Source organism: Silurus meridionalis, chromosome 26 (genome assembly GCF_014805685.1).
Source record: "Silurus meridionalis isolate SWU-2019-XX chromosome 26, ASM1480568v1, whole genome shotgun sequence".
Classification (NCBI taxonomy): Eukaryota; Metazoa; Chordata; class Actinopteri; order Siluriformes; family Siluridae; genus Silurus; species Silurus meridionalis.
In genome coordinates, this window is record NC_060909.1 from 17,306,914 (window position 1) to 17,332,223 (window position 25,310).

At 43.3% G+C, this 25,310-nt stretch overlaps 1 protein-coding gene across 2 annotated transcripts; it reads right to left on the reverse strand.

The window, feature by feature from the left end:
* Position 1: 1 nt before the first annotated feature.
* On the reverse strand, positions 2-24,086 carry adcy9 (adenylate cyclase 9). Of its 2 annotated transcripts, XM_046840186.1 has the most exons (10): positions 20,634-24,086; positions 11,317-11,471; positions 11,030-11,137; positions 9,263-9,504; positions 9,032-9,134; positions 8,111-8,319; positions 6,631-6,790; positions 5,990-6,138; positions 5,780-5,800; positions 2-5,629 (listed from the first exon to the last, which is right to left on the reverse strand). In XM_046840186.1, exons 1-10 carry the CDS (start codon positions 22,441-22,443, stop codon positions 4,330-4,332), a joined length of 4,257 nt encoding a protein of 1,418 aa, XP_046696142.1. In that variant the 5' UTR covers positions 22,444-24,086; the 3' UTR covers positions 2-4,329. The 2 variants fall into 2 exon arrangements, with proteins under 2 accessions (XP_046696142.1, XP_046696143.1); XM_046840187.1 differs by lacking the exon at positions 5,780-5,800.
* Positions 24,087-25,310: the final 1,224 nt, after the last annotated feature.

Genomic DNA, 25,310 nt, shown 5'->3' on the forward strand with positions numbered 1-25,310 from the left:
ATAAATTTGTCAGATCTCTTTGGTTTACATAAAAACATCCTCCCATATGGCAAATATATAATACTCATTTTTACAAAAGAAAAAAAAATAAAATAATTGATGGCACATTTTTCATTGTTTTTTTTTTTTCCACCTTTGGTAGCACACCCAAACCTAATCCATATTTTCTTTTACACATGTATTCATCTTCAAATAACTCATCAGCTTATTACATAAAGGCACAACTTTAACAGATTTCTCCTCTCAGGATTAAGTGAAATTCACAATATTTGAATAATAATAATTTATGCCCCAGGTCTTTAAAACCATCAAAAGACTCGTCCCGTTTAAACATGTAGATGTGAGTGATTTAATTTTATTACAATATCCACTTAGTTGGTTTGCAAGCTAGTATTCTAAATTCTTCTCCTCTCATCACAATGTTACACTACGCCATGTCCCAAATAAAAAGGGCAAGAAAGACAGACTTCTATTGCTTGAAATGTCATAATTACAAGATGAGCGCAACGCCAATGACATAACCACCACTACAGAGTCTTTACGATCCTCGAAATCAATGTGTGCTTATGAGACGCTTGCAAAAGGTGTCCTGATGGTAGTTCCTTAGTCTGTCAGACTAAATGAAATGAAACGAATGAAAGTGAGTGATAAAAACATTATTGAAACGCAACCGAGAAATTCTTCCCTTTAGGCTCTACAGGGCATCAAAGCTGCAACAAGTGCTCATGGGTTCAAGTGAACTGGAGTGAAATCCAAAGTCCAAAAACAAAACAAAACAAAACAAAAAACAGCTAGGCATGAGTGCCCCCCCCCCCTTTTTTTTTCTCTTTTATAAATCTTTTAGCTGATGGTGTGATCATACATATCTGGAGTGACTCAGACTTTAGTGTGGTCAAAAAGCAGTGCACCATACAATAATGAACAATAAAAAGAAAAATCCCTCATTTATCCCAAGTTATTATCATATCAAGATACACAGTGTTGATTCTTTAATTTTTTAATATATATATTTATTTCCATGAAGGATTTGAAACGCACAATAAAAAAGGTCTTGCGATACAGGACACGATTTCTTTTTTCTATTGATGAGAAAGTGCTAAGAGGAAAAAAAAAAAAAAAGGCACTGGATTGTTTTTGTTTTTTTTTCTTCCGGAGAAGTAAAGATAGGGAAAGTCTCAGGACCTTCTGCTTCAATTAAGCAGCAAATGTAATGAGTTTCGTCATCATGCCGCGCTTGTAACCAGAAGTTTGCGGGTTCGAATCCCAGGACTGCCAGAGAGCTACGGTTTAGCGACGCCATTTCCACCACCACGGATCTGCTGCTGAAGCGAGGAATGTGTGAAGCTTTATGAGATCCGCTGTTTGCAGAATTTGAAAATGGCGCTGTTCGTCTAATAATAAAGTCGTGTGAAGATGTTTTCTGTAAGGAGACAATCTTTTGAAGGAGTCTCTAGTGTTAGAACAGAAAAGGAGATCACATTTTTAAATCGACGGTTAGTGAACGGGCCGCGCAGGTCGTCATGGCAACGGAACTGCAACGTTCCTTGTTTCCAGACCAGCAGATTTGTGATGGGGATGGCGCAAAGCGGTGGCACATTTAGCCCTTGAGCAAGTCCTTTAACCTTCAAATTCTCAGGCTCGGATTAGATTCTTCCTCGCTCGTAAGAACAACGTAACAATGCAGACAAGTGACTTCCTCAGCTCTTGATCTGCTACATGACTGAAAGGTAATGCCATTATATAAAAAAATTTAAATAAAAAAGAACCCTTCTGGACTGAGCTGAAAAGGGGTGGCAGGAGGTGGAGCAGAAGAGGCTGTGCAAAGAGAAAAAGGCTCATAGAGAATGCAGTCAGAACGCATTTTGCACAATTCAACCACGCAGCATCACTTCCTCTCACACGGGAAGGAGTGAATAAAGGGAAAAAAGAAAAACAAAAAGGCACTAGAAAAAGAATAGAAGTTCAACCATTTTTTATAACAAATGGCACGACTGGAAATGCACAGATACAGCAGAAAGGCTCCAATGAAAGAAAGAAAGAGACTGACACTAAACACTACTGGCACGATCTGAGAAATCAATCCCACTCAAACAGGACACCGTCCCATGTCCGACATAAATATCAAAGTGTTTTTTTTCTTTTTCTTCTCATTCCATCTTCTGAAATGTTTCAGAGAACGCCTCCGAACAGATTCAACCAAACAGTTAATAGAAAAAATCCTCTTAGAACACAAATATAAATCATTCCTTCACAGTAATAACTTGGCTAAATGCTTCTCTGTTGAAAAGAAAAAAAAAAAAATCCCTTATGATTATTTTATTCTTGTTAAAACGAGATTTTGTGCTGTTGGGCGAAAATGTCACAAAGTCGAGGTTTTACTGGATTGCTGCACAACGCTGCACAGTGTAAGGTGACTAGAAACTCCACCAAAGCGAGGAGAATTCACTGCAATGGAGCTAAGTTGGAAAAATATGACAATACTCCCTTTATGCAAATTTTTATGCGCCAAATAATTCAACGAGGGCCTGATACACGGCGTGGCCAAAAGTCACCCGACTTTTTCTCTTTCCATCTTCCCCGATTTGGTTCTTCGCCCAAACTTTTAACACAAGATCAAAGGAGGTAGCATGACATTTTCCCTTCACTCTGACAAATCTCCACAAAATCTAGTAGAACATCATCCCAGAAGAATGGAGGTTCTTATAACAGTAAATGTGGAACGGGATGTTCAAAACAGCACATACCAATCAATGCTCAGGTGTCCACAAACTTTAGTCCATATTGTGTCTCAGTTAACAAAAGGTATCAAATATCCCCAATTAATTTATAATTATAGAGCATACATTTTATCACGGACTTCACATTATTCTTTTAGGTTACACCTAAGATTCGAATAAAAACATTTGTGAAACATAAGACTAGCCATTCAATTAAGTCGAAAGTAATGCCGCCTTGTAAAAGAAGTGGCCGAGCTGTTTTCCCGGAAGATTCGGCGCATGTCGCGTTTAGGAGCTTTTTGTCTAAAAAAAAAAGGAGGATTGTGGGCGTGGCTAAACGGAGCACATTTGTTCGATTCAGCGTCATATTTACACGCGACTTTACACAAAGACGGACAAACGCATCCGCATTGGCTTTCTTAACTTTCTTAGAAAACGTGAACGATTATCATCACCCCTCTGTATTTAAGCATCGTAATGTTGTGTTTAAGATTTGCAGTTTCTTCGTGGGAGTTTGAGACACTGACTGATCAGCAAAGCCTTGCCGAAAGGAAATTTTTAACTGCTTGAACAATTTATATCCTGTGATTGGGATTTGAAAATAGTAGGCTGAACTGAGGTAAAGAAAATGATCTGTAGTGAAATAAGCAAAAAAACAACAACATGGTAATATTATTGCAAACTACGATAAAGGTAAAAAAAAAAAAAAAAAAATTTTGTTTGATATCAGCACATGCCATTTGGAAAGTGTTCGGCTGCATTTCAGGTATTTGGTTGCATTGTGCGTTACTTGTATCCCTTTCTAGCAAATTTTCCCTCGGGTTGACAGCAACACCTCAAACTTTTGGTGTGCATTTAGCAAAAAACATGGTTGAGTAGCTGTACTTAGAGTTGCTCCTAGCAAACAAACATAATTAAAAAAAAAACTTTTGTGAAAGAACCGATTGCCCAAGAGCCATGATCTAATACCCTAATGAAAAAATTACATTCCCCTGATCTATGATTCAACACTTCTTACTGCTTACTCAGCCACTGGCACTATTTTTACCCCGTCCCTAAGGTCACATGTCGATATTCTGAAATTAAGAAATGAGTACAGCAAAAATAACTGCAATATATTAACAAAACTGTATTAGGAAAAGAAATCGAAAAACCACAGAATTGTCCGTTGTCAGTCTCATTTTTTTTGTTTGTTTTGTTTTTAAATGGCATGCTAGCATTGTTTCGTCACCTCCAATTTGTTCGTGTAGTTATCTGTTTAGATGTGTGCACAAATTCATATTTACCGAAGGCACTTTAACAACCTCAAAGAGCACGCCACTGAAATAATGAGAACCCCAGAAACGTAAAAAGAAACCCCACGTTTGTCCTGTCTTTCATTTTTGTGCCAGACTGTGATCCACACAGAAACCACAACCCCCAAATCCCCCCCCAACCCCTATAACATTGTTTAATATTATAAAGTTGTTTAAGCAGGAAACCAAACAGATTGGTCTCCTACATCAAATAGCGATTATTAAGGCACCTCAGGAGGTGAACCTCAGTGAAATTTATACCCTCATGCCCAAGGGAGGCAGACAAGACAGTGAAGATCAGCAGCGTCAGGAGCAGATTAAAGCCTCTCTCCCACTCGGAGCCTCGAGCGTTCGTTCGCCTCTTCCTCTTCCTCCTCCTCCTCAGCTCGTAAAGGTGTCTCTGGTCTGGCTAGAGGCGCGCTAATCTGTGCTATCAAAGATGGCTGCGTGCCACCAAAAGTTGGCGCGGGAGCGGAATTCTCCGAAGACTCGCCTTTGAGCAAAGGGTCTCTGAAAGTGTCTTTGTGCCACGCTTCTGACAAATTAGCCGGGCCTACGCTAGGTCTCTGTGGCAACCCGCAGTTGTTTCGACAGACGCTCGGGGAAGCAGAGGAACAACTGTGATTGGTTGCAGACGATGATGCGGGTGTCGAATTGGTTGCTACGGCGAGCGCCGTGCTGGGTAGTTTGTTTGTATTCTCCTCCTTGCTCAGAGGCTCAGAGAATTGTTTGGACCCGCTCTCATTAAGTTTGGGGTACAGATATGTCCTCATCTGTCCCTTCCCTTTGACGTTAACAGTGCCGCGGTAATCGAAGGTGTAGTCCATCGCGCTAAGCACGCCGTGGCTCTCCTCACTCACCTGAATGCGGCATTCGACCCCCGTGCTGTCCATCCTGCTGGCGATGTTCACAGTGTCACCCCAGATATCGTAAAGCAGCTTGGTGGTGCCGATGACGCCGGCGGTCAGCGGTCCGTGATTGAAGCCGATGCGCAGCTTGAACTGGAAGCCGAGCATGTTCTTGTTAAAGTCGTCCACTACCCGCATCATCTCCAGCGCAAATTCGAAAAGGGCACGCAGATGAGCGTGGGGATGCGTCTGATCGCGGCACTGCCGTCCGTTTAGCCCCGATGCCGCCATGTAGGTGGCGCCGATGGTCTTGATTTTCTCCACGCTCGAGAACGCCTGCTTACGCAGCATCTCGTCGAAGTCGCCGATGAGTTCGTTCAGCACGCGGTAGCACTCTTTACCGCCCTCGAAGCTCTCCTCGTAGAACTCGCTGAAGTTTACGATGCTGGCGAAGATCACGCCGACGTTGTCGTGGTCCTTGGAGTAGCTCTGAGTCACTTTCAGCTGCTCGGCCACGTGGATGGGGATGATGTTGCGCAGCAGCCAGTCGGCCTGGTCGCGCATCGTCTGGATCTTGATGCGGTGCCTGTCGGCTTCGACGTTGCCGTGGTAGTGCAGGCGGTAGCTGACCTCGAACTCACGATTCAGGAACCACACGAGAAGCAGCAGCAGGAAGAACGACAAGATCGCCTCGGGAACCAGCCTCTCTAGAGCTGTGGGATTTAACTGACCTGTCCAACTTGTATCAAGACTGGTGTTACTCGAGTTCCTGTAACAGTGGCATAAATAGACACAGCAGCAGAATCTCAGTTATGAATATAACGTACAGGCATATAGGTATGAATGCAGGATCTGGGTCAACATTCAAATGGTTCTAAAAAACAATATGCAGTGCATTATGGTCCTAAAATACACTTACCCAGTTACTGGAAAACTCATGCTGGTGCAGGAAGACAAAAATGACTATCAGTAACCGGAGCATACTGCTAAGCTCTACATCATCAGTTCATTTATTTCACAAGAATTGTAAATACCTGTATTTAACAAACTAATCTAACATACTGCACTCGAAAGTACAGAGACAGTGTGATGTTAACCAGGGTGTTGGTTTATAATCTTTATAACTAACCTTGGCCTGGTGGGGGCACTGTAGAGTACAGCCAGCAGAGACACTCCTGTGGCGGTGGCCAGAACCGAGCGCATCCAGAAACTCAGCTGGCAGAAATTGCAGTACTGGATGATGGCAATGATAATGGCACTGCACATGAACATAGTTACCTACCACAACAAGAAATGTAAAAACTTAATGATATGTACAAATGCAAAACTGCACACAGCTCAGTTGAAGGTTTTTCTGTTAATTTGCCACATGCACATTATTTTTGTGTCATCAAAAACTATTCTGCAGTACTGTTTAATCCTAAAAGTAGCCACAATACCTGACTTTTGAAACCTTTGAAATTTTATATGAACATTCAATAAAAATAAAAAAAAAGAAAGAAACATCACTGCATCAACAAATACACACTTTATGTCAACAGTCTGGCAGACTTAACCTTGTAATTCCCTGTTACTAGAAAAACATCAATATTAAATAAACATCTCTAATGTTAGATATTTAATCAACACCTTCTGACCAATCAAAATTGAAATAATCAGAATTCAGTGTAAAAAAAAATGTTAATCTTGAAAAAGGAAAAGATTCTACATACAAACTAAACTACAAACACACTCCTTTTGAAAACCTTCCATGCTTACTGTTTCTCTTACCTGAATAGGCATGTGGAGGCTGCATGCCAGGTGGGAGAAAACCGAAATGGCAGGAAGGGACACAAGCACAGCGCCTACCACATGACGGGGCACCCACCCAGACACCAACTTCAGGAGGGACTGAGTGCAGCTGAACACGTTGTCCAGGTAGAAGGTCATACTGGTGTTTGGTGCATGAGGGGTGATAGATAGAAATGAGGGTTAATTAGGGGTGTAAAAAATCTCGGTATGGGTACAGTTCAATGGTATTTTCCCTTGGCACTGTGTTTCTCTCTCTAGGTCTTTCAATTTCAGGGGTGTGGCCTTGGTGACTGCCAGACTAATTGAATAAAATGGAACTTTCTGTCCCACAGGTATAGACTCTCTCCCTGAAGGAGAGAGAAATGAACACCAATTTAATATGAATTATGACTTCTGTCATTCTTACTTATATGTATACCTACACTCTTTTTTTTTTTTCTTCTTCAAAAACTGTCCCAAAGCAGCTTCACGGAAATAAATAATTTTTTTTATATAAATAGTAAAATGCATAAATTTGTCCCTATAATTGTATCCCTAATGAGAGAGCCAGTGGTGAGAGAAAAACTCAGTTAAGAAACTTTAAGAGGAAACACACTCAGAAGGAAACCTGACCTCATCTGAGTGACACAGAATATCCATTCGTTATACTAATAGTTCTCTAATGGAGAACTATTGGTCAATGAGAGGTGGTTAAGGCATTGGACTTTAGAATCAGAAGGTCACATGTTAGATCCCAGCACCACCAAGCTGCTGGGGTGTTGAGCAAGACCCTTAACCCTCAACTGGCTCAATTGTTAGTCACTCTGGATATTGTAGCCAACTGTTTAAACTAATGACAGTACAAATTCCTCTTCTACAGTAACCCCATGCATATTTAGGCTGTACATGTTGTGCCATTCTCAGCATGTCAGCAACGACTCGATGCAGATCTTTAGCAGATGGTGAGTTTAGCATGCTACCTGGTTAACGAGGCCTGTTCTGAGTCTATAGCTATTTTACAGTTTTTACAGTATTTACCGTTTTTCTCAACATAGCAAAACTACATGCTACTATGTTCAACAATGTGCCGAAGTAAAGCCTTAACAAGTAACCCAAACAAGATTGATATAAAAATGTAAGTTATTTTTTAGAAAATACAAAGACATTAGAAAGAGGCTAATTAGATTGTCAATATCCGTCATATCCATACCAATCCCTTTGTCTTATTTTTGTATATTTATTTTACAGTATCATTTTTATACTTATATTTTATACTTTATAGTTGCGCCATTTATTTTTATATTCTATTTACACGTTAGACAGTCATAAAAAGCATTTGACTAAATGTTGTTCTCTGTACGAATGTGTATGTGACAAAATTTCATTTAATTGTTCCTTCCAAATCTATTAAAAATGTCCCCCGTGATAACCGAAAGATATACGCAGCAGTTTTATCTTCTCCTTCTGCTTTTTCACTCACCGAATAGACAGGATGAGAGACACAAGCTCAAGTACAGCGGCGGTCACCGCCAGGCCGAACGTGGTGGCAGGAGGCATCTCCATGGTAACCATCGGGTAGAGGAAGCAGGCGAGCGTGAGGGCGAGGAAGACAGCGCACGACAGCAGCACGTCCAGCAGAGAACTAAACACGGGACTAGCAAACGTCTGCACGGGAGCGTGGCTTGTCACCTGGGAAAGATAAAGAGAGTTCTATGATTGTCCAAAAATAAATACAATTCACTATATAGTGCACTATTTAAAATAGGGTGTGTGGTTTAGGACATATCTGACCTTCCTCAGTCTGCAGGCACAATGGATTTGGCCCAAACCACACCATATTTCCTACAACCATCTTACTAACATCATTACACTGTGTATGGGTTCTAAATAATCCTTTCTTTACTCTATAGGTTATAAAAAACCTTCTCACCACTGTCAGCATTCAAATACCTGGGTGCAGAAAATAAGACATTTGGGTAATGACCTTATTTGGGACAAGTCCAATTTAGACTTATCTATAGGTCACATATTCACCATCACAAATATCTCACTATCATGTGTGATTTGGGATACAGCCCTTTTGACTTATGATAGTGTATAACTTAGGATATATAGCGAACAGGTGATTTGACACACATCCAATTTAAACCAGTGATGGAAAGACGATGTGTGTTTGACTAAAACACACATCTGGGTTGTGACATGTGTTGTTTCTTTTAGGTAGACTATATTGTGAATGAGTGTGGAAGAAGTGGTTTGGGACGGTAGTTCAATGATACTGTTTATGAACCAGAACATACCTGCAGCATCAAAGCATTGGTGCATCATGTTGTTTAACTATTTTGTACAACATGGCAGACAAAAAAAACCCAAATCTATGTGTTTGTGTGTGTGTGTGTACCTCCTGCTGGTAATTTTTACGAAAGGCAGACTCCAGAGATTTCACTAGGAAGTTCAGGCTCAGTTTGTTGATTGGTGGCTTAAAGAAATAATCTTTCATCAAGCTGAGAGAAGAAGTGAGGACACCAAAAAAAGAAATAAACAGAAACAATTCTGAAATTTAATTCAAATTAGAAATTTAATATCAAACACAATCTCAATCTTACTCTCTGCATCTCGTCTGCGTTCTCACCTGTCCTCCTTAATGACTTCAACAAAGTGCACGTCACTCTTCTCTCGAAAGCCTTTGCTGCGGAGCGGAATTAAAGCAGAGTGGTCCATGGCTCCGCCTCCTCCAGTCCCGGTTCCACCTCCCCCTGTTGACCCCGTCCCCAGACTCCTGTCCTTCTGCAGCATCTCGCACAGGGAGGCCTGGCTGGCTCGAACGGCTTCCTCACACAGCGGACTGAGGAGCCCGTTCACAGCTTTTGGGAACTAAGAAAAAACGAAGATCACATTTAGGTGTTTTTTTCGCCAATTGATTATTTTTCTTGAAATAAAGTTTTTTGGTTGAATGTACATTATAATATAAATTACAATCAATGCTGTAGCATCCTTTTTAGCTGCCCTACAAACTGAAGTGTGACTGATATCTCCTGAGAAAGATAAAGAGAGCGAGACACTGACTTTTATATCAGGCACTGGCAAAAAAAATAAAAATTAAAAAAATAAAAGGGTCCAAACCCACATCTTGTTGACTGTATAGTGCACTACTTAAAAAGGGTGTGTGTTTAGGACATATCCTACCTTTATCAGCCTGCAGGCACAGTGGATTTGGCCCAATCCACACCATATTGTACATGTGCCAGCACTGTTACCGTGGCAACCAGTTTAGATGTGTGTGCGGGTAAATGCCACTACAGTATGAACACTTCCATTAAATTGGTTCACTTCAATGTTGTGCGAAAGCCTTCACACTAAATCGCTAGCTGCCATCTGTCGATGTGTGTATTAGCTTGTTTTAAAATACGTATAGTCTTCGCTCTTAGCTACAATTATCTTCTCGCCATTGCGTTTGGATGAACAACCCCACAGCAGCTAGCGAACCTGTTAATAAGGGCACAAGCTCATTTCCTGCTTATGACAAAGCACTCGATCCGATTGTCCGAGGGATCGGAAGCACCCTACATACGCTCTCATTAAATTGCTTTGTAAATGTCAAGAACGTTGAGGGGAAAAAAAATGAAATATAAATGGAAATTTAGCATTGTGCGTTTCCTTCAGTTCCTGTAACGCAGATCGTTCTAACGATGAGCCGCACGGCAGCATTATCAAAAGAGCAACAGCCGAACACACTCATCAAAAGATTGGTCAATATTTACACATACTCTGGGTTCAGGGTCGGCTTACACAAGTGCTCGAGTTGGGTGTGTTTTTTTTTTTTTTAAGATTGTCCTACTATTGGTTTATGCAGACTTGTTGACTAATCAAAATCACTAGACTTTGTTGGGAAGATTGGATCATTTAATTCACTTTGTTTGTTTTGATCAGAAGTAAAATAAAATGTTACATTTTCAATAAGCAGATCCCCCAAACATGTCTACACAAACTTTTGACTATAGTTCCAATAGTGAAAGTATGATTTACAGAATGAGTAGCTCACCTTTCATATCTTATGGTCTGTCGTCCATCGTTATTGTAACAATAATAATATTCTGACAAAAAAAAAACTGATGTATTGCATGGTGTATCGATTATGGGAGTCACATGTTAAAAGATTAAACGACTCGGACCAGAGTCATGAGATGAACTACTCAATACCGTTTCCTGTGTAATGCACTGCGTAGCGTCTATGGGAGTCACGTGATAAGAGAACGAACGACTCGAACTAGGAGAGTCGAGAGGTAAACTACTCAATTTGGTCTCCTGCACAAAACCTAGGGAGATTTTGCGATGCTTTGCTAACGCACGTCTGAGGGCTCACAGATTTGTGTTTATTACTTGATGTTGAGGTGTTCACCTTGCTGCTGTTGGCTTTGTGTTCATCCTGGCCGCCATTTTGTGTCATCTCATCAGCCAGCAAATTACCAGCGGCCTCCACTACTACAGTACAGGACACACATGGAGACTGCAGAGAGAGAGAGAGAGAGAGAGAGAGAGAGAGCGCAACAGACAGTCTGTAAATCGCTATGCATATATGTGGCCCACACCCTTATGGCTGTGTGTGTGTGTGTGTGTGTGTGCGCGTGTGTGCGCGCGCAACTTGTGCATGTGTGTATGTAAGACATGTAAGAGAGAAAGCTCTACCTTAATGTGGTCAACCACAGCAGAGTGTGTGAGCTCAGAAGTGTGTGTGTGTGGGGAAGGCCTTGGCGTTTCACTGGAGTCTCGTCCCAGGCTGTTCTGAGAACAGCCGCACTGCGAGCCCATCTTCCTCCCAGAGATTAGATACGTCTTTAAGCCTGCGTGCGCGCACACACACACACACACACACACACACACACACATACATACATAATTCTTACATGAGCACGTGTGTGATCACGGAATAATGTGACTTCATGAAAATGATGGTAACATTATAAGAACACATTTCTCCACACACACACACACACACACACACACACACACACACACACACACACACACACACACACACTGCTCTATCCATGGCAAGAGTAAAAGCGACACGATACTTCATTCTTTATGCACAGCTGCACCATCACACACTACACACACTATCCTAATAGTAGATAATCAATCCACATGCTATAACGAAGGAACAAATACACACAAAAACAAAGTCCCCCACGCCACTGGACTGGTGTGCGTATGATTTCTTCAGTCTGGTTCTGTAAATGAGTGAGTGGCATGTGTGTATCTGCTCATAACATCATGCCCATCCATTGCTCAGCGTTGCCATGGCACTCTCACACATACTTACAAATCTTCCTGAATTTAACTGAAGAGCAACTAAAATGTAAATTCTCAATACTCTCTATAAAAGAAATTCCAGTTTACTCTCACATCTAGCCCCACTTTGCTGAGCATGCACCATTTCCTGTCACATGACCCCCTGACCCGGGCTAGCGTTGTCTTGTGTTTGGCATGTCGCAGCTTTTCACTTTACTGGAAAAGGAAAAGTTTAATTCCTGGAAATGCGACACGACGTGTCGATTACATGTGCGCGTGTGTCAGTACACACCAAAAGGGATACTGTCTATCTTTCAGCTCTGCTATTCTCCCAACTAATCACATTGTTTCCATTCAGTCTGCCAACTCAGTAAAGGGGGAGGTCATAATGTGAGTGTATGGGAAAGGGAGACAGACAGACAGACAGAGAAGGGGATTCGATGCAAATGTATGAAACTGTAACTAAAAAAAGGAAGGGAAAGAGTATGACGGTCTTATTGTGCATGAGAGGAAAACAGAGAAAGATAAAGAAAATGAGACACTATAAGAAATGGGGTCTAGTGGAAAGAATAAATTAAACTTACAGGAGTTTGACAGTGTGTGTATGAGAGAGTGACAGAACTTAAATATGAATAAATAAAAAGGAAAAGGCTGTAAAAAGTGTGTGTGCGTGCGTGTGCGTGTGAGAGAGAGAGAGAGAGAGAGAGAGAGAGAGAAAGGAAAAGTAGAAAAGAACGACTAGAACCAGATAAGGCACTAATCTAACAAGATGCTAATCAAACACTCAGCACTCATGCCTGATTTTTTGTCCTTATGAACTTCCTCTCTCGTTTCATTTCTTCTTTCTCTCTCTCTCTCTCTCTCTCTCTCTCTCTCTCTCTCTCTTTCTTTCTTTCTCCCCCTGGCTTCCTTACTTCCTGTGCTGCTCGCTCTTCCTGGCTTTTCCTGACACCTCCATATTAGGGCACGATGATGAGCCGGAGGATCGTCCCTGGGCTTTGCGCTTTCGTTCTCTCCTCCTTCCTTCGTCCTCTCGTCCACCCCATTCTCCCCTGCTGCTTTATAAGCTGAACAACATCTGTCCCCTCTCTTCCTCTCTCTCTCTCTCTCTCTCTACACCCAACACTCCCTTTCTCGCCATCATGCCATCGTCACTGCAGCACGCTGGATTTACAGTGCATTGTGGGAACAATAACACCACGACAACATGGCTGCAACCCCGGATAACAAACCCGCATACGAAATATAAACACTCAAAGGTGTGAAAGCGGAAAAGGTTAATATACGAGAGCATTGCTATAAACCGGAGACTTGTAGCTGCGCTGCCTTTAAAGAACATGAAAAGGAAAAAGAAAATAATGCAGCTGTGACCGATCAGATTCGAGAATTAGCATCGTGTGTCATTACAAAGACGAGTGCTGAGCAAAAAAGGATTTCCTTGTCTGCAGACACTAACAAACACCCACATAGGAGAGTGAGAGAGAAAAAAAAACAGGAAAGACAACTCAGCCTTAGTGCTACTTTGTCATTTAGCAACATATGTGATAATCCTCCTGCAGGTAAGCCATCAGACCGAAGGTCACTGTGTGTGTGCGCACTGAAAGCAACGTGGCCAGCGTTTGTACAGTGTCCAAGGACGTCAAAGTCGTCCCTGAAAACTTGTACCTGAATAGAGGGGCCACATACCTGAGCACTTACTTGCAGATAAATGCACACACACACACACACACACACACACACACACACACACACACACACACACACACACACACACAAACAATACAAAGTGTGCACTATTTATGAACCCCTTCCAGTTCAACATTTAATTGAACTCAATTGTAATCGGACTTCTATATGAATTTTTAGTCTCACGAGTTTTAATACTCATTATTGGTAAATGGTAAAAGTCTTATACACACACACACACACACACACACACACACACACACACACACACACACACTCCACATGCACAACCAAAGCAATTCACAGCATTAAGCATGTTTGGTTACCTCACCCCTGACCCACAGAATGGTGTGTACAGTTTGTGTGATAAAATGGACACGGTTGGTGAGGTCTGTATTATAAAGACTTTACAGTCTTACTGATGGATGGAAAAAAGAAACGTCAAAAATACTAATAAAGCAATCAAAGGTAACAAGTTATGACTGATTTGTTATAAAGCAATTAACTGCCCCTAGACAGCACATTTAATTTATACCAGAGTAAAAGCTGATCATGGCTACAGTTTAAAAAAAGAAAAACTTTTAGCCTTATATAAAACGGCCCTGTAATCGCCTCATGAGATCCTAAGCCGCGAAAACTTTATTTTGCGTCAGTCGTCGTCAAAAATGTCTTCATATCAAATGATTTACCCTATAAGGCCCTGACGGCCGGCGTTATGATGATGCGGTGGAAGCATACCGAAATCCTTTACTCATTAGCTAAAAAACGCAGTGTTACAATAGACATTTCAAAGGTCACTAATATGGCCGTTAGACCAGTCACTTCTTCATCCTGTAAAGGACATGCTGCTCGACTGAACAAAACCCAAAACTAATCGACGCTGAACATGAGGGGAAAAAAAGTAGTGAACTTTATTGCTGATACAAAACAAAAGATGGCGCCATTTTGAAAAAAGAAAACTGTTAAATAACGTGTCGTCATGGTGCGCTCGCTTAGGCCCTGTAAATCAGCACTCACCAATGTTAATTTCAACCCCAAACACTTTTCACACACGGAATGGGTGTAAGGAGCATAAAGGACCCCTGCTATAAAGTAGCTTTAGGCAGAGATATCCTAAAAACTAAAGCGTCAATAGAGCGGTCTGCACTACTGTGAGGGAAAATTAATCAACACACTCAGTTATTACAAAAAAAAAAAAAAAGTCAGTGGACTGTTGAACCCAGTGTGTGATAAGTTTTATTACATTAGACAAGTGTGTGTATGTTTGCGTGGGTAACGATGCACTAGAGGGCGGCATGCATAGAGGATCCTTCAGCGTGTGTAGGTGTGGGGGAGTTTATCAGCGTTCATGTTCCACACCCGGTGGACTTCGGTATTTACACACCACATCACACACACCTTTACGGTGCTTAATTTAGCCCTGCCCTGGCTCCGTTAGTTATTAGTTATGACAAGAAGGACTAAAATAGCAGCATGGTGTGTGCAAACATCCACACACACACACACACACACACACACACACACACACACACACACACACACTTTTACAGGACAACACAGTCACCGCAGTGTATTCATGTATTATATTCATGAACCTAATTTGTATGAAACTCCAACCTGCCCTCCAATCTCTCACACACACACACACACACACACACACACACCCCATCAGGAGGATTCCCAAGCATGTAAACAAGTTCTTGCTCTCCATATCATTCATGATTATCAGCACAGAAAATAAAACAATTTTTGCAGCTGTTGCATAATTCTCCCGAACACTACGAATCATTTTAGAAAGTTAGCAAGAGAGAAATACGATCGTTATAGTAGATTCTGCAAAGGAAATTCCACCTCCCCCCAAACCCCTCCGCATCGCAACATCCTTTCTTTTCAGTAAATTCTCGCCTGTTAAACTTTAACACACAGACTTGTAACGTGGTGTTTTTGGCTGCGCTGACCTCTGCAGAGCTCCTTCACGTTACACCGTACACCACGATGATGTAGACTAATTTTAGCAGTGTACAAGCTTGAAGTAGTAAATAGTACTATCTGATCTGAATATAATTTATTACATAAACCTGTGGTGTGCAGGCCAAGGATAGAAGATATTTTCTGCTTTTTATTTTCAGTCCTCAACCTTCACGCTGCTCTAGGGCATCATTTCAGTCAGGACGGGTCACGTCTATTTTGCAAGAAGATGCAAATTTCAAATGTGTCTGTCTTTTGCGCGTGTGAAAGTGTGTGTGTGTGTGTGTGTGTGTGTGCAAGTGTGTGTGTGTGTGTGTGTGAAGGGAAGGGTAGCTCCTTATCTGCAGAAACACTCCAGGGTGATTATTACTCTGAGATGGAGAAACAGCATGTGTGTGTGTATGTGTGTGTGTATGTGTGTGTCCTTGGGCAGAAAACACACACATGGCAGTAAAAATGCCAACTGGTTGCCTTCACTGCCAATGTAAAAGAAGCTTTCATTTCATTTTTAATTATTTTCATTGCTCTTACCTGATTCTAAATTAACTTATTGGGTATTTAACAGAAGTCGGTATGCGTGTGTGTGTGTATGTGTGTGGTTAAAATCTACAGTGTAGTACCAGTGTTGAATTAAAAAAATAACAAAAAGAACCGCTATGCCTTTTTCCACTAAGAATAACAGAAAAAAGGCCACACCTACTTCACCGACAGTAAAAGGCACAGACACTACACCTTCACCGAGACTGACAGGCACAGACACTACACCTTCACCGAGACTGACAGGCACAGACACTACACCTTCACCGAGACTGACAGGCACAGACACTACACCTTCACCGAGAATGACAGGCACAGACACTACACCTTCACCGAGAATGACAGGCACAGACACTACACCTTCACCGAGAATGACAGGCACAGACACTACACCTTCACCGAGAATGACAGGCACAGACACTACACCTTCACCGAGAATGACAGGCACAGACACTACACCTTCACCGAGAATGACAGGCACAGACACTACACCTTCACCGAGAATGAAAGGCACAGACACTACACCTTCACCGAGAATGAAAGGCACAGACACTACACCTTCACCGAGACTGAAAGGCACAGACACTACACCTTCACCGAGAATGACAGGCACAGACACTACACCTTCACCGAGAATGACAGGCACAGACACTACACCTTCACCGAGAATGACAGGCACAGACACTACACCTTCACCGAGAATGACAGGCACAGACACTACACCTTCACCGAGAATGAAAGGCACAGACACTACACCTTCACCGAGAATGAAAGGCACAGACACTACACCTTCACCGAGAATGAAAGGCACAGACACTACACCTTCACCGAGAATGACAGGCACAGACACTACACCTCTCTCACTTAAATTGACAAACAGAAATGCCACAACTCCCTCACATTCACAGACCCAAAACCTTCTTCACTGAGAACTAAAGAAGTCTTGCCTCCCTCACTAAAACTGACGAGCAGAGAGGCCACACCACCCTCAACAAGACTGACAGGCATGGAGAAGCTTTATCTTCTTCACTGAGCCCGACAGGCAGAGGCCACACCTCCTTTACTGAGCCTGACAGGCAGAGGCCACACCTCCTTCACTGAGCCCGACATACAGAGGCCACACCTCCTTCACTGAGACTGACAGGCATTAATTTATTTGAAATTAAATACCAAACCTGAGGCAAGCCTCTTATTTCTACCCCTTGCCTGAAATCTGTATTTATATTGATTAAGCATTGTTTTGAACGCTTTTATTGTAGTTCTTCCAAACGCTGTTGTCTTCCTGTGCGCGTATGCAGTCGTGTTGGTGAGACACACCCGGGAGCAGAAGGAGCATTAACGCAGCAGCAGAGCGGAGTCGCACGAGTTACAGCAAAACGGGCAGGAAGGAAAACAGACGCTGATGAGATTAGTTCCTAAACGCAGAGCTTGGTATGATGCACACAGGCAGAAATCCAGCGCATTTTTATTCTATTTTTTTATCTTCCCAACGACACACACTACAGGTTCCTTCAGGTGGTCTCCTGATAGACACACAGTTGTCATTCCCTTAATACACATGATTGTCAAGTAGTGTCGGAGGAAAACGCCAGAAATAGCCTCACAGCAAAGAGGCAGACGGTGACATAATCCACCTTTCAACTGAGTTATGAGTAGCCACACTGCGCGTGTGTGTGTGTGTGTGTGTGTGTGTGTGTGTGTGTGTGTGTGTGTGTGTGTGTGTGTGTGTGTGTGTGAGAGAGAGAGAGAGAGAGAGAGAGAGAGAGAGAGAGAGAGAGAGAGAGAGAGTGTTTAGTGGCAATCGCTCACACCCTCCAGAGTGAGCCAGTCGTGTGAACTAAGCAGGTTGGCAGCATGCTGGAGGCCATTTGTAGAAAAGTGAAGTGTCCCAAACACACACACGTATATATAGACACACAGAGTGTGCCTGAATGTTCCCATCAAATTCTGAGGCTGCAAATATTCCAACAATCAAGAGTGTTATCGCAGTTACATACATTTTATTGTTAAAAGTGTTTATTTTGTGTATTTTTAATAACAAATAATTTTTCCTTAAAACAGACAAAAAAAAAAATTGTTGAATATTTTTCCATAAAAGCGTGTTCCTGAGTGCTCTACACATCCAGCACAGCTATTTAACCACTACTCTTTTTAAAGAACAGAAGGACCACTTGCATTTCATTAATCTGGATTCATAAACCTGTCCGTAATTTCACAGAGCGACCGATAAAGGACGTGGATTTACCGAGTGCTGATTTTGCGTGTGTAATGAGATAAACTGCGAGCACTGCGGGTATAATTGATGTCGCATGTAAATCAGGGGGAGGAAACGAGATGTAAACGAGCTCTTTATTCGGCGCTCCCAGGAGCCATCGCGAGTTCTCCACGAGTCTTAAAATAGTCTTCATCTAAGAGAAAACAGGAAAGGACGCTGGACGTGTGCGTTAGTGCACTGCGTTCGCAGTCTACGTTCTCATGTTTCGCACAAGCTTTATACACACGAACCTTTTAGTAAATATGGGACTTTGTGTTTACATCACAAACCACGGAGGGTGAAAAGCGTGCCGCTTTCTTAAAGTGAAAGAAAAACAGAATACATAAATCAAATCACATGAACGCGACCTTAACCTGGGTCATGGCGCCCAAACGGTTTACATGTTTAAAAAAAAAAAAAAAAAAGGACAAAAATTTTGTGAGGTAAGAAAAAAAAAAACACACAAATGTAGAATTCTAGACTGACTCACTTCACATTTGATGGGAACAAAATCTCCGCTTTGCCTTCCAGGTTTTTTTTTTTTTTTTTTAAATGGTTAATGACAAATACAACAATGTCGGAAAGATTTAAGAAAGTGTGTTGAAATTTGTGCATGTAATCGCTAGCTATTTTGCTGAAATACGCATGCAAAATAATGCCTCGAACTCGCCTATAAACTCGGCCGCTTTGGGGCGTAGAGCAGCGTGGATTATTTTCCAATAACAACACAACATTTCCCATTAGACTGGGAAATCAGAGCCAGGAAAATTACTCTTGCTTTTTTAAGTCACTTACATTACACAGAGAAATCCTATATTGGATTGATTTTTTCTTTTTGGTAGGGTCAACGGGTTAAAAATGTTCAGGGTCATCGGGGAACCTTGGTCCTAGAAGATCCGTTTTAGAAATCTGTATCGAACAATTTATAGCCGCATTTATTTATTTTTCCTGACCCAGAGAAACATTATCTTGTAACAGATGGACGAAATCGCGGTACTCTATTCGACGACTTCAAAATGCCTGAACGCCATCTCAAAGAGACAACAGAAACCTAAGTGTCGTTTAAACTCGAGAAGAGATATGCGATATTGATTTAACAAATCAGGGCTTGGAGATGTTTATGTGTATAAATAGTGAAGGAAAAAAAAAACTCCCGCTTGCATTAGTTTGGAATTCTCATGACATTATCCAAAGAGTCCCCTTAAATGGCGTCTCAAAGTTCTAAAAGAGAAAAAAAAGAGAGAGAGAGAGAGAGAGAGAGAGAGAGAGAGAGAGAGAACAGCTTCAACTGCTCATGCTAGGAGATGGACTGGTGAGTCATCACTGAAGGGAAACAGCCGGGCAAAGTACTGATCGCCTAATGCCCCGCGCGCGCGCGCACACACACACACACACACCTAAACTAAACTAAACTGTCCTAATGTTAGTACTCTCTTTTTGTTTTTTTTTTAAAGACTCAAGGAATGTCATGTAACTCTGGAGTCAGAAACCCGAGACATAACCTGGGCTCGAAAACACGAGTTACTGGTTTGTTTTTTTTTGTAAAAGAGGAAAAAGTAAAAAATAATAAAGAAGGACACATAGCAGTTTATCAACAGGCACAAAAACACACACAAGCTATTTAAATCGAAACGAAATGTCCTCTGCTCTTTATATAGCGGCTGATGATACCGAGGAAGGCGAACGCGAGCACAAGCTGACACACTGCACGATGCTATCACGACTAACAATAGAGCTGTTTACACACATCATTAACCCTATTCATCGCCGTCCCTGCTTCAGCCAGAGTGAAATTTAGCTCCTTGTGGCCTTAAAGCTAACCCTGGACTGGGCTGTACTTCAGCAATGTAAACTCCCACGTGATAGCGAGACTAGTTTAACTTCTTATCAGCTGCTATCACATACAAATATGTTCAGCCTAATCCTAACACACTATGCAAACATGGAGGGCACGGATGCGAGGCGAGCTGCCAACGCCGTCTAGGTTTGCGATGACCAGATGGATCGAAGGGCTACAGATACTAAAGTTGGAGCTTTTATTTATTGTTTTGCACCTTGGGTAGTGTCAATGTAGTGCACCTGTGTCAACACAGAACCTGTTTGTCAAACAAATATGATGTTAAATAAAATCACCAAAATCATTTTACCAGATATGCACATTTACTGTATCTGGTTAAACAGTTGATAAACAAAGCAATGTTCAATTGAATTCAACACAAACACTTCACTTCAACACGCTTTAGCAAACTATAAGTACACACATTACCTTTCAGTTGCTCGGTGACGCTCTGCCCGGCGCGTTCCATTACTCTGCCGTCCTCTCTCTCGTAACGGTCATCGAGAAAGCTGGCTGTAGACTCAGACAGGTGGACCTTTCCAGCAACACCAAGCTGCTCCATAAGATTAGCCAGGTTAACGTCGTTGGACCAGACGTCAAACTTAAAACGCTTCATTCCCAGGATACCACAGAGCACGGTTCCCGTGTGTACGCCCACACGCATGTCCACTGTTTCGGACGTCTCCTGGCAAAACTGTTCGATGGCCTGGATCATACCCAGTCCCATCTCCACGCAGCAGTAGGCATGGTCGTCACGTGGCTCGGGGCACCCTGCAACGCAGTAATAGCAGTCACCGAGCGTGCTGATCTTCTCGCAGCGGGTCAGCTCGCACAGCCGGTCGAAACGGCCGAACAGGTCGTTTAGCAAACCCACCAGGGCGGGTGCCGATTTGTTTGCGCTCATCTTCGTGAAGCCTACGATGTCAGCGAAGAGGATGCTTACAGGCTCCATGCGTTTCATGTTGAAGGGTCGGAAGATGATCTGGCCACGCGGGATCGACGTCTTCTTGCGCTTGTTGTTCTTGGGGCTGGAGGTCGAGGCACCGCCGCCAGACACAGAGGCCGAACAAGTCCCAGCGCTGTAGCGCTTCCCGGAGCTCTCACTCTCCTCATCGCCCTGCTTCAACAGCTCGTCGGCCACCCGGCTCGGCATGACAGAGTGGATCATGCGCTCCTTCAGTGCCTTCTCCACCTCCAGCTCCTTTCCATGCATGATGGCTTGTCCCAATTTTAGGAACGTGCTCCTGGACCGCACCTCTGACATGATGAACAGATGCATGCCAATCGCATGAGCGCACAGGTGGAGAAGTACTTTTCCGGGCACCAGCCACAGCAGCGGCACGTCTTGGCTTGACCCCTGAGCTTCACCGTCAGACAAACTCCCCATGTCTTGACCATCCACCTGCTTGATGTGTACCCATCCTAGCGTCTCAAAAAGCACAGAGTACAAAAGCCCCAGAAGCACAGAGGCATAGAGCCGCAGGTGGAGCATGCTATAGAGCAATAGTAGCACTTCCATGCAGAGAGAAAACGTCCCAACAGGAGAGATACACGGCAGTGTCTGATTGTCCTCTTTATGCCATTTGAAACTAGCAAAACCGGAAGACTGCATCTGCGGCGCAAGAGTGATGCAAATCGTGATGACGATCAGGAGCAGCGAGGCCTGGTTATAGAGCCAGATGTAGGGCCGCGAGAAGGTGAACAGTAGGAGCAGGAGGCACAAGATGAGGAAGGTTGCCGTGGGAAGCAAGAAGCTGGCAGGTTTGCATCTAAAACTGTTGACTCCGAAGTACACGCCCCACAGCAGCGCGGCCACGGCCAGGTAGAACAGCACATAGCGGAAGCGCCTCTGAGTCTGCGGGAAGCACCGTTCCCTACACGCCTCCTCCAGCGTCGGCGAGTCAAACTTGGGGTCCCAGCACTGCGCTGCCGACCTCTCAAAGAGCTGCGGGACCGTCCGCTGGCTGCGCAGGCTGCTCATCACCGTCCGCCGAATCCCGTATTCGCCCGAGCTGCAGCTGGATGAGATGCTGTACTTGGACGGCTTGGCGCTCCCCGTCGGGCCCTGCTCGCTCACACTTTCGCCCCAGCTCGAGGGCTCGCGTTCCACGGAAACCCGCTTCTGCGAGGGGGCGTCGCTAATGCGGACATTCACGCCTCCTCCTCCGCCGTCGCAGCTAACCTCTGTGTTTTTCAACGCCCGCTGCTGCTGATGCTGCTGCTGTCGTGGGGATGCCATGACGACAAGCGCTCGCCAACAAGCCCGTCACATAATCAAGGGATGCTTAGGGGATGGAAAGGGGCTGGACGGAGAGAAAAACATCCACAAACAGAACAGACGCCTTTCCAAGCTCTCTCTCTCTCTCTCTCTCTCTCTCGTGTGTGTGTATATGTGTGTGTGTGTGTGTCTCAGACTCTCGAGTAGTCCATTAGCCCTGGAGTGGATGACGTCAGCACTCGGATCCCATCAGGCAGGCGCTGAAGCCCCTCGCGTTGCCCCTTTCATCCGCCAAGATCCCGCGAGCCGTAAACCCGCTCCGGCGGCCTTCTTATTCAAGCGCATTTCATCCATACGCAAAAAAACTTTTTTGGTTTTATGTATATTTATATATATATTGAGAAAGAGATAAAATGAGAGATTTTCCTTAAAGTGTCCTAACCCCAGTTCGTTGTAGAAATCCTGTCCGCCTAAAGTCACTATTTCGCGTTTCACGTTCCACTTTCCGTGCGAAACACCGCCAAATAAGTGTACTCTCTCATATTTCTTTTTTTCTATAATAATAATAATGATAATTTCAGATTCAGTCTAAACGTTTCGGCAAAAAAACTCCTAACTGTTGTGTTAAATATCGCAGTCTGAAAAAGGGGTTTTTACACCGACCTCAGTCACAGATCGTGTCTCCGGGAGACACGGCGGGTCTCGAAACCGGGCAGCCGGGTGACAAAACCGAGCACAAGCTGAACACCGAGGCATTTCTGCTCACTCGTAACCAACACTGAAGCTGGTCGAGCCATTTTGTGTATATGTGTGTGTGTGTGTGTGTGTGTGTGTGTGTGTCGGGGTTTGAGGCAGGAGGGCCTGTTTCCCTACCGAGCAGCCGCGTCCTTTCCTGAACTCCCTCCTCCGGATATCAGACCGCAATATATCGTGGGTTGTATTATGGATTTCTTTTTGTCGTAAATGAATAAACCAACGTTAACAATCAAATTACGTTTTCATGAGGAAAAGAAAAACCCGAGTCGGGGGTTTAGCATGGAGGCTAACCGCGGGGCTCGCGCACATCTGGCACGCGACAAGGGGGAAAAAAAAAAAATACCAAAAATAACAGTGAGGGTGAAGGGGGGGCAGCGCGCGCGCCTTTACACGCCGTCGAGCAACTTTTCTATCGATCTGCTACGAAATATCGATTATTACGTGTAAATATAAATTCATACACACATTTATCGATATAGCGCCCTTCTGCTAGATTTCTGCTCCTCTACCCCGGCTTTAAGCTCGTTATATAGGATTATGTGGACGTGAAGACGAAAAGAGAGAGAGAGAAATGACGGCGCCACACGTCAGTGCCATGTTCAATAATGTTTCCAGGGCAGGATGGAAAGTTTTTCCTCTCAGGCCCCGTAGTTTCACTTCAATGCAGGAAAAGAAAGAAAAAAAAATCCCCGCAAAAAAAAAAGAAAAATGAAATAACAAAACATATATCTATATCACCGCGATATTTCTAGATCCTCCTCGTGAACCGTGTTCAGAGCTCTGCAGAATGCCTTCAGGACGTGATATACTGTACAGTTATGCATATAAGGCTGCATTTATGCTCCTGCTGCTGCTGGTGGGCAAGTCCGGGTTTTTTTTTGGCATGCTCAAGAACGCCAGACAACACTACTGCGTCTCAATCAGGGTTGCCAGATCATCACAAAACCTCGCATATTAGCGTCTTCGTCCCATTTCATTTTCAACTCAAATCGATAGAAATCTAAAGTTCCATATATTTATATGAAACATTTGCATTTATACGGGATAGGCATTTGGCTTTAACTGTTCAACTTTAGCGCGGGGATCTAAAGTTGGTCTGGCAACCAGGCTGCCAGGGGCTCCTCGTTCTTCCGCACGCTCGGGGGGTTTCTTCCTCCCTGCTGAGGGAGGATACACGGTTTCCACGTTTATGGGTTTTTTTTTTTTGTTTTTTGTTTTTTGTGGAAATAAGAACGATGGTGTTCGTGGGGTCTGGTATTATAGTTTAAAGAATATGGAGGAATAAATAATGTGCGTTTGCTAAGCTGGATGTGACGTAGTGCACAAGTTTGGGTACAGGACTTATATTTTAGGGGGGTGAAAGAACACAGAGAGCTGGGTTGCCAGATTGGAGCGACCGACCAATTGAGTGACTGATCAGATCAGAACCCCGGTCACAAATGAGCTTTAGTCGTGATGTGTTTTTAAGTATTTAAATAGTAATAATAATAAAAAATAAAAAGTACCTTCCCCAAGAGTAAGGCATATATGACAGCAAAGCTAAGAAATCACGCCTCCAGGGGGAGCCTAGGAGCTCGTCCCGTCACGCTAAGTTACGTCACGTCAACCATCAAATGGCGGTAGAGTAGAGAACTGGCTATGGGGGTTCCAAAAGTATGCACTGAAAAGGGACGTGATTCTCCAAAATGCACTGTTCATAAATCTTCAAATCTTTCAGAAGCACACGGGATCCTGCAATACTATTTGCATATTATTAGCTAAGGAATGTGGTGGTTATCCTGGAAACTCTTGGCGTGAGATGGGAACACCCACACAGTCTAGTAGTAACTGAAATACCTAAAAACAAATAAATCAAGACACCACCTTAAAAGGAAAACAGTAATCAATCTTCAGATTGAGCTTCAGATAATGTTCACATCCAAAACAGCAGCGCCTGTGGCCAGATTGGCTCGGTTAAATATGTACAAATTTGCTGATCTGGGATTTTTGGCACACAACCAGCAGTGCCTAGAGGTTAAACTGAAAAAACAATCAGAACAGATCTAGTGACTAGAAGTTCTGAAAACCTCTGCGAGAGGTCAGAGGTGAATGGGGATACCAGTTCAAGCTGCCAGGAAGGCTATGTTAGTGCA